This window comes from Fusarium solani (assembly GCF_023522795.1).
Source record: "Fusarium solani strain SB1 chromosome Unknown bctg00000008, whole genome shotgun sequence".
Classification (NCBI taxonomy): Eukaryota; Fungi; Ascomycota; class Sordariomycetes; order Hypocreales; family Nectriaceae; genus Fusarium; species Fusarium solani.
The window spans coordinates 458,764-472,244 of NW_027072148.1; the positions used below are offsets into that span (position 1 = coordinate 458,764).

General features: G+C 53.0%; 3 protein-coding genes across 3 annotated transcripts; 1 reads left to right on the top strand and 2 right to left on the bottom strand.

The window, feature by feature from the left end:
• Positions 1-552: 552 nt before the first annotated feature.
• Positions 553-2,900, bottom strand: MRS44_012173 (uncharacterized protein; the record flags this gene model as incomplete). The annotated part of the gene is made up of 3 exons (XM_065618708.1): positions 553-675; positions 729-2,015; positions 2,064-2,900. 3 exons carry the CDS (start codon positions 2,898-2,900, stop codon positions 553-555), a joined length of 2,247 nt encoding a protein of 748 aa, XP_065474780.1.
• A 1,745-nt stretch (positions 2,901-4,645) lies between these two features.
• MRS44_012174 (uncharacterized protein) lies at positions 4,646-6,243 on the top strand (the record flags this gene model as incomplete). Its single annotated transcript, XM_065618709.1, has 3 exons — positions 4,646-5,790; positions 5,844-6,112; positions 6,185-6,243. The coding sequence occupies 3 exons, from the start codon at positions 4,646-4,648 to the stop codon at positions 6,241-6,243; spliced, it is 1,473 nt and encodes a 490-aa protein (XP_065474781.1).
• Positions 6,244-7,711: 1,468 nt separating this feature from the next.
• MRS44_012175 (uncharacterized protein) lies at positions 7,712-10,075 on the bottom strand (the record flags this gene model as incomplete). Its single annotated transcript, XM_046269561.2, has 2 exons — positions 7,712-9,446; positions 9,501-10,075. The coding sequence occupies 2 exons, from the start codon at positions 10,073-10,075 to the stop codon at positions 7,712-7,714; spliced, it is 2,310 nt and encodes a 769-aa protein (XP_046133371.2).
• Between the last annotated feature and the right edge of the window lie 3,406 nt (positions 10,076-13,481).

The following is a 13,481-nucleotide window of genomic DNA, read 5'->3' on the forward strand; positions in this document are numbered from 1 at the left end:
TTTTGCATAGGAGCATATGCGTTGGATGTGATGGATGATCTTGTCCTTTTGGCAAATTCTTGAGAGAATGTGGAGGATATACCAAGGTGTGCATCATGGATATATACATTGGTGTCGAGATGGATGTTTTTAGCGATGAATACGAACAATCATGGTCTTCAACTCATTGTCACCATGTGTCTCGTTCATTACGGGTAAAATCTTTATTGCAGGTCTGGATACGTAACGACTCTACATACAAGGGCCACATTGCCGTCATCAAGTAAATCGCCAGAACGTCTGTCATCCATAGACCGACAACTTGTTCTTCGGTATATTACCGCTTTTTGCCTTGACCAAACTCAACACCTGGTACGCCGACGCGAAAACAAGAAAACTCCAAGATATAGACAGACCCAGGTCACTAGGGAATCCCACACGGGATAATACTCACCCATCAATACCCACAGCCTGTTCATACCAAATTGAAAACGCCCGAAACTCCATTGAAGCGCCCAAAATCCCTCGAACTTGGCGAGGATCAAAACTTGCCATCTAGGTAGACTAGGTCTTCTAGATCTTGACGCGAAGGAGATAGCGCAGCTTGACTTGAGCGATGTCGTAGCAGATGTACTCGTTGTAGTACAGAGAGGCGTTCTTAACATTAGTCGGGCCTGGCTTGACCTTGGTATCGGGCTGTGATTCATCGTTAGAGGCAAGGCGCGTAGAAAAGACTCGAGGAAACTTACCATCTTGATGCCCTTGAGACTCTCATGAACAAAACCAGCATCCACCCACTTGCTTGGACCAGTGTTACCCTGTCCCCATGTGCTGTGCATGCCCTTGGCCTTGGCATTGTCACCGGCGTCATAGTCGGCCTGTGTCAGCGTCTGAAGGGGATCACCCAGCTCAGCCTCACACAGCAGCAGAAGAGCATGACCGTTGGAGATGTACGAGCAGCAGTAGCCGGCCGACTTGGACGACATATCGGCCAGGTAAATGCCCTTGCCAAACATGTAACCAGACACAGGGGCTTCAGGAGGCGCAATTCGCAGACCCTGACTAAGGATACCGCCAAAGTTGGTGCATCGCGAGCCGTGCCAGAGGAGACGACGGTCAGACTTGATCGTGGCATACTCTGAGTTGTCAAAGCGTTGAGTCTCGCCCTGGCGCTCAATACGGAAAATATCCTGGACTTCGTAGCTCATGTGATGGGTGGCGCCACGAGATTCGTTGAGGTAGTTTTCGAGGTGGACAAACTCGTTGCTCTTGCGGTCCAAGGGTGTCATCTCCTCGAGGCCAAGACCCTGGAATTGACGGTCAAGAGGATGGACAGTATCCAACGTCTTGCGATCAATCTTCATGATGTCGGCGGCATCCTTCATGTCAGACAAGCTCTCCAGAAGTTCTATTTCTTTCTTGAGCATCGAGTTGTCTCGGATGACAGGTGGTCGGTTACGGCCAAAGGCGTGTGGGATCACAGTGTAGAAGGTGTTGGAGAGATACTCAGTCGCCTGTGGCATGCTCATTCCCCACTTGCTGGCAGCGAGAGTAGGATCATCCAGGAGAGCCGCGAGATCCTTGAGCTGCTGGAAACCACGAGTAATGGTTGCCTTGCTCAGCTTGCCCAAAGGAAGTTTCTTGGCGTCGTAGTTGAGCGATGTCATGGTCGCCTGGAAGTATTGCTGGTTGAAAATGAGCTCCATGAGCTCCTTGACGGGCTTTTCCAGCGTGCACTCAGGGGCGGGTGTTTCATCTTCGTCACCCTCCTTCTTGACTGCCTTGGCATCCTCCTCATCTTCGTCGTCGTCAGAGTCAGGGTCATAGCTGCGCTCAATGAAAGCGTATTTGCCAGGCTTGGGGTTATCGCCTCTGTTCTCCCACGAGAGACCTGACTTGTCCTTGAACTTCTTCTCAAACTGCTTGATAGCATCGGCGAGAGCGCCATTTCCCAAAACGGCTTTCTGGCCACCTTCACCGACACGACCCCATCGAGTCCAAGTCTTGAAGGTTGAACCCTTGGGATCCTTCAAGATCTGTCACAGTGTTAGACGAAGTTGGGCAGACGGAGATGGAAAACTGACCTGAATGCGATAAAACTTATTGTTGTTGTTGGACGAGTTGGACTGGTTCAGGGAGGCGTCGTAGATCATGCCTGAGTCAGGGTCGACGTAAACCTCGTACGTGGGAAGAGTGCAGAACTCATCAAGAGGGATTTTGACGTCCTTCTTCTTGATGAACTGACCCTCGGCGACAACCTTGTCTTCCTTGGTCTTCTCGTCCATCTTGACATCCTCCTCCTCCTCCTCCTCCTCAGACTCGTCCTTGATGGCAGCCTTTGATTTGGAGGCCTTGGTCGTCTTTGCCTTGGTAGCCTTAGTAGCCTTAGCAGCAGTAGCCTTAGCAGCAGTAGCCTTGGCAGCCTTGGTCGTCTTGGAATCAGCAGTGGCACTTCTGGATCGCTTGGCTCGAGGCTGCTCCTCCTCCTCCTCTTCTTCCTCTTCCTCATCATCAGTCTTGGAGGCTCTCTTTCGAGACTTGGTCCCGTTGGTGGTAGCCTTGGGGGCAGCCTTGGTGCCGTTAGTGTTTGGGGTAGCGGACCAAGTGTAGTCGTCCGCATTTAGCTTGGTGCCTTTGTCGTTGGTATCGACGATCCAAGAGGGGTTGACGCAAGGAAGATCCTTGGCCTTGGCAGCTGCGATCTTGGTGGTTCCGGCATTGAAGTCGTACTCTGTACAAACAACATGGGTTGTGGCCTTGGTGACGCTTCTGGTGACAGTTCCGCCATGCTTACGGATGACGGTCTCCAGAGAGGAGTGGTTGTGGTCAATGTCGTCAAACTTGCCGCTCAGCGCGATTGCGTAGCCATCCAAAGGCGGGTCAGCTGGAGGCTTCGCAGCGGCTCGTCGCTTGGGGGGCATTTTTGCGAAAGATGGCAGAGAAAGGGTTTGGGGAAAGGGGTGACGTGATGCGAAAGAGTGAGATGGTCAGGTCGAGCTGTTCTTGAGCTGAGCCCAGACGAGGGCAGGCCTTTATGACGGCTGTGTTAGTCTTGCTGTGGGGGCGAAATTAGGGGCTGAGAGCTGCGGCGTCATACCAACTGTCAACAATAACAGACCAAATCGAGCAATCGCCGAGTAGGGGAGAAAATCCTTGGCTAATTGCGCGAGATGCGGCTGACGGGGGGAAACGATTGGTGTTGAGGTGATGCGAAAAGTAAGATGTAAGAGGAGAAGATGCAGAGGAGAATTGAGAGGTGGATGGGAATGAGGGCGGGAGGTGCCTTCCCATTTTAAAGTCAATTGTGCTCAAGTGAAGCAGCTCAGCTCGTACCCCAGCTCAAGCTCAGAGGGAAGGTACGATGCAGGCTGAAACCCCCCACTTGGGAGCGAGGCGCATTTGGCTGAAGAAAATCTGAAGACATCCATGGATGCTGAGACTTTTTGAAGCGAAGTTAAGCTCAAAATTCAAGGATTAATTTATGCATATTTTGATTAACCGTATCGTGTTTATCTACAAAGACTCAATTGCTTTCTTGAGGACTTTCAAACGCGCTTTTCTCCAGAAAACTAACATCTCTTCAGTTGAAGTGCTCGACTTATTCTGTCACCGACCCTCTCCCAATGAACCTCAGCTCAGCTGCTTCCACCAGAGCATGACGCGCCTCTAGGCACCAGCACGCGCCACAAGGGTTAATACCCCACACGAGAATGTCACGACATCACGTGGGTTCAATTAAACGCTTCAAGTGGGAATTGTTGCCTGTTTTTTGAGTCATGGCTCGAATGCGATAGATGTCTCTGGGTCCTGAAGCCTGGAGTCAAGGATGAATGGCGATATTGATTATAACCATGCGAGGTGAGATCACCGAAAATTGGTCAACAGAGACACCCTGTTCGCAATTCATATCCAAGCTCAACTTCGGCCGTGGTTGGGGCTATCGATGTTAGTTGCCTACCCAAGTTGCACGGAGAACATTGAGCATTCACGAACAGTGCATCAGCGCAAAAATATACATATGCCATACAAGTAGACAACTAAGATCTAATATCATTTTCCTCACCGTCGCAAGATAACACCCAATCGATTCCCTCTGGACTGACCTTAACTGCAAACGTCGTCATAGCCCCTGCTCCACCAATCCAGTGCCCCCCTGGGGTTAGCGAGGGGCTGTCTCACTGGGCTGAGTCCCCTTGGCTCAGCGGGACAACACGCCTGGGTGCAGGTGCACCTCCCGCGCACCTTCCATCTCAACATCACGCCCTGTGCCGCAGTTCCTTTGTCCTTCATCTCCCCCATCTCTTTTCACCAACAAACATCACTCCGTCTGGAGTATACAGCTTTGTTATCCACGCATTCTGCAGACAGGGTGATTGCCCAATTCGGTAAGACACCGCTCATCCTACGCTTACTGGATAGTAGCTAACCGATGAGGAGCGGGTGGATCGATTGCCTCGCTTGCTGCCTGTTGAGCTGGGTACGGGCATTCACGAGCACCTTTGGCCAACCACTCTATCGACTGCGTCCAGCTTGTTGAAGACTGTGACAGCCCCAGACCTACAATTAAAAGGCCTTCCCACCTCTTCTTCAACCTCTACTCTATCCCCCCGCCAGCGTTATCTTGGCCGCATCCTAGACGTCAGCAGCATCCAAGACACATCTCGTCATGGCTGACCCAGACACCGTCATGACGGACGGAAGCGCCTCAACTACACTGGACCCTGCAACTGCTGGCTCTCCTATCCAGAAGATTCCCCTGGAGGTCCTTCTACGCATCACCCACTTTCTCACCACCCCAGAGCTCGGCAAGGTCCGCCTGTTGTGCCGCTCCATGGAGCAGGCTCTCTACACGTCCTTTACCAATGAGTTCTTCACCCGCAAGCAATTCATGATCTCGGAGGAAAGCCTCCAGGCCTTGATCGATATCTCCAAGAGCCGTCTCAGTCGCCATCTCCGGAAGGTGCACATCGGTTTGGACCGTTTCCCTCAACTCCCCCACATCCGTGGCAACGACCCCCAGAGTCTGCGTCTAGCAGAGCATTATATCGGACAGTTCACACTACTTAGCAATGGTTATCACCGCGAGATGCTTGCCGAGGCATTTCGCAACTTGAAGCACCTTGAGGATGTTGTCTTTCGCGACTTTAACTCGACTCGCCGAACCCGTGATGGTCCCTATAGGCAGTGGACTAGCTATGGCTCGACAACAGCATTCAACGAAACCGGAACTCGCCCTAACCAGACCACATGGGGCCCTGAGACCACCGTTGCGTACGGTAGCACTGTCTTCAGTTCTGTTCTCTTTGCCCTTGGCCAGGCTGGGGCTCGGCCAAAGGGCATCGAATACATGTCTCGTTCTAGAAACCACCTGCGCGACCTTGCATTCAACCTGCCTTCATACATGGAAGCGTCCGTATTCCCGGTTCTGAACAATTTGGAGAAGCTTCATCTGGATGTTTACTTGACCGGCGATGACGGCTTCTTGGCCTACCCTTCAGCCGCCTTTTCGGATGCAAGCCTGCGCCGGTTCTTGCTCCAGGTCACGAATGTCAAGCACCTGCGCATCAATGAAACCCAGGGCAGCGACACTGGACCAGGAGCTCTTCTGGGATGGCTCGGTCAGACTTCAAACCCTTCAACATCCGGGGCTTCGGTGAACCCTGCAACATCCGCACCAAGCGTGCCATCCGGCGTCCCACCAACACCGCCACCTTCTTTCCCCTTGCTCGAAGAGCTCAACTTGGGCATGATGAGCGTGTCGCCAAGTCGAGTGCTGGAAGCCCTTGCAAAGTTCGCTCCGACCCTTCAACGGTTGGAGATGCATAAAGTGATACTTACTCGGCGCCTCCCGAAAGACTCGACAGGTCCTCCCCGAAGGTCAGCTTCTGGACCAAGTTCCTCGAACGACTCAAGGATGTCCCGAGCCTTGACCTGCATCACATCAAAATTAGCTGCCCCCAACAGCAATGGCTTTCACGACCTGCCAAGTCCCCCGTCAACTTCCAGGCCGACAACAAGAACGCCATGGAGTACACCGGCCCTGACTGGAAGCACTTTGTCGGCGAGATGATTCCCAAGGTGGTTGTGCACTACACTCCGGACGAGGGGGATCCAGACAGCGATAGTGACGATGGTATTTGGGACCAATACGCGCTTGATTTGTAGCATAGGGCCGTTGCCCGTTACTGACCTGATTTGTCTGTAGGCTCCCACGACGAAGACGAAGAGGATGACGAGGAAGACGAGGATGAGGATGAGACTTGAGAGGAGAGCTACCCCCTCACCTCACGGGCGTTTTTGGCTTGGTGATGTTTCTATGGATGATGACTGAAGGGAAGGGATTCCCCCGATCTACTGTTCGTGAACGTCTGCATGGAGACCATTGCTGTCACGGAAGAAACAAGGCATTGTAATAATATGATGGGATGGATGGGATCTTTGGACGATATGAAGCGTACATGTTTGGTGTGGTAGATGTCGTAGAAGATGTCAGTGGGGCATTGTTAGCCGGAAGACTATCTGATCAGTGAAACAAACCAACGATTGCCTCATACTCGGCTCTAAAGTGCTTTGTGTATCGTGCAGCTGTGGTTCTTGCTGGTTTGGAGGTTCTCCCCGTACTTACGCCTGTAATGGACAAGAATAGCAAGAGATGACTTCGATTCATGCCAATCCAGGCGTTGGATTCACGAGGTGAAGGATTCACTGCAATTGGAACTAAGCGCATCGATGGGCTGAATAAAGCCCTTTTGGTCAAGTATATATATCCATATCTTGATACTGTTGCTTCGATGATTGGTTAGGCAGGCACTGTATGCCCCTATTCTACGAGGTACCCTTCCCCCTGAATGCGATGATGACTCCTTTGATACAACATATTGAAGACGGACTACAATCATGGCACTGAGATAAGGAAGGATCATCTAATAGGTTGATTTTGATCTTGATTTGATTTCATTTTCCACTACCCTCCTCTTTCACATCACCTCAAACACCGGCGGTGAATACGCACTACATAGAAATACGATATATCATCCTCGTTTCGCGTTATTTGGGTATCGCTTCCAAGATATCGTTTCCCAAACAGCCTCGTCATTCGCCATTTCCTGCTCCCGCAAGGGCCTAGACAGGAAAGGCTGGCGTGATACCTCCTCTTCAAGACTAGTCACATCCGGGCTGTGACTGTTCCCAATCACTTCTCCTGTACTCATTTGCATACTCAGACCCTTTCGATCTTGGCGTGGATCAGAGTTGCATGTTGAGTTTGTGTTTTTGTGTCACTTGGTGACTTTCCGCATCGGTTCGTCGGTCAATGGTAAATCACCACACGATGCCTGGATTGCCTCCTATCCGATTAGAGCATGATGATTTTATCATTTCGGCGCGTGATAGGATGAGTGTTGAATAGGCATTCTCGAGACAGGGCAGGCCCTCATTCCAGATTGAGTGTTCGGCCTGGCGGGCAGATTTGATTTGTCCCCGACACGTCCTGCTCCGGAGCGCCGACTTCCGGATCCGAATCAAGATTCATCTGTCCTTGCTCCATCATCCGTGCCGTGCAATCGGATTATCGGTTCGGATCATCGGGTGGTCGGTCGTGACGCGTCTCGGGGGTTGCGGCGAGCTGGAGGGCTTGTCGCTTCGTTACAAAGTAACCGTGGCTCTGAAGAATCAAGGGTCTCGCTTCAGCAAGCGATCCAGATCCCTTCTCAACTAGCCGGATCCTTTTCAATCATGCACCGACACCTCCATTCAGAGAATCAATGCCGAGCCAGTCATTACTGGGCATCCATATGTTCTGGTCCATCCCCATACCATACTCCAGACCGTTATCAACTCCTAGGCCATCCGTACCCCCGTCGTATGCGTTGTTGAGCTCCGAAATGCCAAACTCTTGCCGGGGAACGATTTCAGGGGCGGCGACGCTAGTCTTGGCAGGAACTTGAACCTCGATGGTCGGTTGGGGTAGGTCTGGCGAGACCTGGCTCTCGGGTACCCATGGGTCGGCAACGAGGGATGGTGGGAACGTCGAATCGGTCATGGCTGACATGGAAACCGGGGTAATCGGGGCAAAGTGAGACGCATCGCCCATGTTGTGGTCATCAGGGACCATGTGTTGGCGCAGGGCCTGCCGAGGATACACACTGTCCATTGGCAGTCGACCATGAGGATCTGGAGTTGCCGAGGGTACACGGATGGCGATTCCATGAGATATCAGCTTTTCCAAATCCACCTTGATTCCTTCCGCTGTCTTTCCCACACAGCACTCTTTGATAGTCTGCAGACAAACCTTGGCCCGTTCCATCACAGCGTCCAAAGTGATGTCAAACTTGGGGCCGTTGGTATGATAAGCGTAGGTCAAGACGCGGGCACACTGATACGCGCAGATAGCCATATCAAGGTCTGTCACGGGTTTTGCGTTGAGTTTTTGCATGGATGAAAAGATGTTAGACATGGCAAGGGCATGTTCAACGCACTGTCGTTGGCAATGATCGATAAAGGCGTCATCAAGGGTGGCGAGCACAGCTCGGGGTAGGGCTTCTCGAAGACCACCAAGCGCCAGACGGTATAGATCACAGTGGCATTGGCGCCACCAGACGTGAATCATGATAAAGACACAGATTCGAGGGGAATAGGCGCGAAGTCTCAGTGAGCTTTCGGAGAACTGGAAAGATGTCGGCAGGTGTGCGGCGAAATCACCCAGATCCTTTTGAAGACCCCAAATCCCAGCCTGGAGATCATCCGGCTTGATGTTGCGGGTCAACATAACTCGCCTAGAGAATTCCATGATTCGACGCCGCATGTGCTGTATCCGAATGTGAAGTGCCAAACTTCCAATGTCCTCGGCCTGGGGGTTACGGGGTTTGTCGGGATCGTGGACTAGTCTCTCGGTGGGCTGGGGTAGGTCAAATTCAAAGTTGCGCTCGTTGCAGGGCAATCCTACGTGGATTTTGTCAGCGCTCCAGAGCGAGTAGTCCCGGTATCCTCCCGAGATGCCCGAATCGACGCAGTAGAGTGCCCACATGAGTCTTCGGCGGGACTCCTGAGCGAGGAAGCAGAGGGTTGGCGACTCGTGGTTTAGACGGAGGGCGGCAGCGTATCGAGATGCTATACTGAGAAGCATGAAAGCACTCGGAGACTTCTTGGAGAGGATGCGGTGCTTGATGATAAGCACAAGCGCTTGGACTTTGATAGTGGAAGGTCGCGTGTAGTCGGCAAAGATGAGAGCTTCGGCATCGTCCATGCATTTCTCGCCATACTCCCGCATGCCAGGTCCCATGTCTGTAAGGTACGACGTGATCCCGATCAAGGCTAGAAGAAGAGCCTTTTCCACCTTGCCCGAGTGGTATCGTTCCATGAGGGATGCTCGATGGAGGAAAGAGTACATGGGAATATGATGGACGTGACGGAAGAACTGGTCAAAAGTCCGACCTATCAAAGCATCAAAGGATTCATCAGGGAAGGGACTACAATTGGTTGTTAGCCTGCAGCAAGGGCAATCATCTACGAAGCAAACTTACAGATCGTGGGAATAGCCTTGGGGGGTTGCGGTGCTGGCAGGGTCGGTCAATCCTGGGTCACTATCATTGTGGCCATCGTCCCGATCGCCTTCCAAACTCTGTGGGCTTCGGTCCTCACTCCTCATGGCGATGCGCGCACGCTTGCTTGGGCGGTAGACGCACTCGATGCCTTGGGAGCGACAGCGGTCGCATGATGGCATATGACCGGAACATCGGGCCTTGCGGCTGTGACAGCTGAGGCAGGCCTGTCGGACACGTCGGCGCGGCAAGCTGCCGGACAAGACGCCTGCGTCGCCGTCATCATAGGAGCAGGGGAAGCCGAGGCGTTCGCAGTTGGAGCAGATGTCGCGCGCGCCGTTGCAGCGGACCTTGCGGGCGCGGCATGTGGTGCATGTCAAAGACGACTTCTTGGGCTTGCGGTCGGGAGAATTGGCGTGGGAGGCGGGCTGGGAGGCGGCTATCGGTGGTTGAGAGACGGCCGATGCAGCCGGAGCAGCGCCCGAGACGGGAACTGGGGAGTCGAGGCTGGGAATGAGGTTATTCGGGTGGTCGCCTATGGAGGAGGCGAGATCCATGGCGGCAGCAGTCGCAGCGGCGGTTTACGGCTCATGGAGGGACCCAAGGGCTAGGAGCCGGCAGCTGGGATGGGCAGACGGGACAAGATCAATCCACCGAAACCGACGTCAACATCGACGAGGGCCATGGAGGTAGGAAAAGCGCTGCTTTCCGAATAGGAATTGCTTTTACTGGAGTTTTTTTTTTAGAGGTGACGATGATGAGTGAGTGGGAGTCAAAGAGCGGGCGGTGGTGGAGGCAGGTGCTGGTGCTGGGTCCTGGGTGTTGGTGGGAAAACCGGGACCGGAATGGGCAGGAGCTGTGGCAGTGGGCTCTTGTCAACTGCAGGAGCCATCAGTGGGTGTCGATACCGGGCAGTCAGTGCCAGTGGATGGGGACCTGGACTTGATGGATGGAGGGACAGCAGGGTCCGGGACGGGAGTTGGAGCCCCTAGTGGGTAGGGGCGATTAATTGGACTGGAGGGGACTTGTTTGGAAGGCGCAGGCGCAGCACACATCAGGCAAAAACTGGCCACAGCAAAGATTAAGAGAAGTGGTCGGACCGCACAAAATCCTCGTCTTGGAGCTCATCAAGACCGCCTCTTACCGAATGTCTTAGATGAGGTGCTGGCGCGGCTGCTAGCTTTTAGCTCTGGGCTCTAGGGCTGGTCCCTCTGGCTTTTGGGGAGACGCCTCCATAGATCCACTGTCGCCAGCCCTGGGCACACCCCTCTAGTTGCTCACATGAGATACCTTCGCAAGATGCAAGTTTGGTGGGGCACACATCAAACAAGAAGCTGACCGCGACTCGTATCTGGCCTGCTATGATGCTCAAGTATATGAGTCCACGTCCTGTCTATCAGTTAACATCAGACAGAGATTGTCTTTCGCTCGTAATAATAATGCCTCTCTCTCGACCCATACGTAAACACGCTCAATCGACTGGCCTGGAAAATGCATGGAACGACGTTTAGTGTGGGTCGCGCTCTAGCCTAAAATCTTGGCAAAGGATCCGGTGCCGCGCCTCATAGGCTGAGCTATGTATGACACAGAGGTTTGTTGCCGCCAAGCTTGCAAGGGGAAAATCTTCATCGGTCACTTGGGCTTGGGTTCCTTCGGCTTGACCGCAGTCCCCAGGCGGGCCTTCTAGGCTCTTTATCTGGTCACCGAAGATAGGGGAACGTCGGGGAACAGAGCAAGAGGTGGCCGAGTCATTTGAGTCGTCAGAAAAGAGATCGAATGACTGGACATCATGATATTGGATCGTACCTGTTCGCCTCAGTCAGTGGAGGTTTGAGTTGTGCCTGATGCCACGTTCAACTGCAACAACGGGAAAGATGCGGTGCAACAACAATCATGCCCTCTGCCAAACCGATCCATCTCCCCTCGTGCTCACCTGCTCCAGAGGTCAGCACAAAGAGGAAAATCTCCCCGGCAGTTTGTTCCCCGCAAATCCGTGCCGCGCCTGGGGTGCTCATCTCTCCATGCCCAAAAAGCGTTACCATGTTCCCACAACGAGCAACTCTGTCGTCACAGTGTTTCTGCCATCATCCAGACGGGAGCAAAAAACCTGGGGATGCCAATGAGAGTGGGCTCGCACCGAGAAGCGACGCCCATCGAGTGCTTCAGGCTCCGCTTCAAGGCCCCTTAACCCGGCGCATGGGCTCGGGGCTTGTCTCCGCCATGGACCAGGTCATAACCGGGATTAAAATCAAATAATTTCCAGGTTTAGCGGGCGAGGGCCGATGCCTGAACTGGAAGATGATGGGAGACGCCGGCGCGTGGCTTGAGGTGAGTGTTCTCAGGTCAGGTACGTACCGAGCATGATTGCTCCTTCCTTGGACTCGTGCCAGCTCCTGCTCCTCCCAAAGTCGAGTCGGCTGCTTGGGGTGCCGACGACCCGAAGTGAGCTTTGCAAAATTTGGTGGGAAGTCGCGACCAACCGAAGCAAAGGGCGGACCATTAGCCCCGCCTGTATCCACCCTTGACCCTCCTTCCTGCCAATTAGTGCAATTTCTGGACCACACCTGCGTCATTAACCGACTGCCGCTCCGACCACCGCCATATCATCGTTTGATGCCCCCGTAAAACTCAGACTGACCCTTTCGGTGAGATTATGTAGTCGAGCCGAATGTTGCAGTGTCGACGAATTTCAACACCCAAGGCGCGATATTGAAGCGAAAATTTCGGGATGAAATCGTTGAATTCTAGAGATGCATTTGATATCAGATCCAGCATCTTTCAAACACTTTTCGGCTCTCGGCCCAACGGAGCCGACTTCCGACCCGCTCGCTCTCCCTCGTTCGTATCCCCAGCCAGCTGGCGCATAATCATGATGATACCCGGCGTGCTGTGTGGTCATCTATTACCTCATAACCCATCTATCCCCTGGCTCTATAGCTATATTCAATTGCGAGAGCGTGATGAATACGAAAAACACGTTTTGCGATCGTTGTTTCGAGATAGCCTTGTCTGGTTGTGAGTTTGAATTCTCTGTGACGAATGATGAACTTGCTGGTCTTCATGACACTACCCAAGCTTGCTGACCATCACAGAATCACCATGAAATTGTCCTCCAACGCGTCAACTCGAATTGCGCAAAATGCCTTCCTTTCAACCCCGGTTACCTCCTCGTCTAGTTCAGCTCTATCAACGCCTCGCCACTCCACTTTGCATGCCTGCCCATGCCTTTCAGCACCGATCATGACACCACCTAGCCATGCCTTAACATTGTCAGACACAGCTTCGCCAAAAGAACTCAGCTTCGGCTACAACCGCTTTCACATATTGCCCCTAGCTGCTCCTCATCCCGGGCCCCCGAATCACTCCAAATCCAGATCATGAGAAGGTGGAAATCCGAGCCCAATCCTAACTTGTCAGTTGTCAACGAGAACCCCAGTTTTCCCCGCAGCCGGTGCCCTAGCTCGCGGGCTATCCGGACCAAGCTTCTTCCTAGTTCAGGCATCTGTGTGTTGGATGGACAAGAGGTTGCCATCATCCACAGTCCTGCTCTAGCGCCGATTCATCCTTGATAGCCAGACACCTCCCAGATAAGCGTAGGAGGAGCCCAGAGCAGAGGAATACGGATTGCCCGTGAGGTCTAGCCATGTGACCCTGGAATTACCGCACTCGGGGACCAAGACGCTGTTCCCCGGGCAGACGGCGACTGTTGTGTGCAGCGCTGAGAAAGCCAGTCAACCTTCCCAGTCCCCGAGGGCCGAGCCAATACCCTAGGTTCTTCTGTCTCAGCGAGAATTTGATCTTTCACAAAGTTGTGATTCATGGCCTGGCTCATTGGCAGTATTTATTCATGCTTCCCCCGTCAATCCTATCCAATTCCAGATGAATCATATTAAAGCACATTCTTCCCGGTCAGGGAACACAGGAACAAATACAGATGCATCAGAATCAGCTTCCATATGTCAA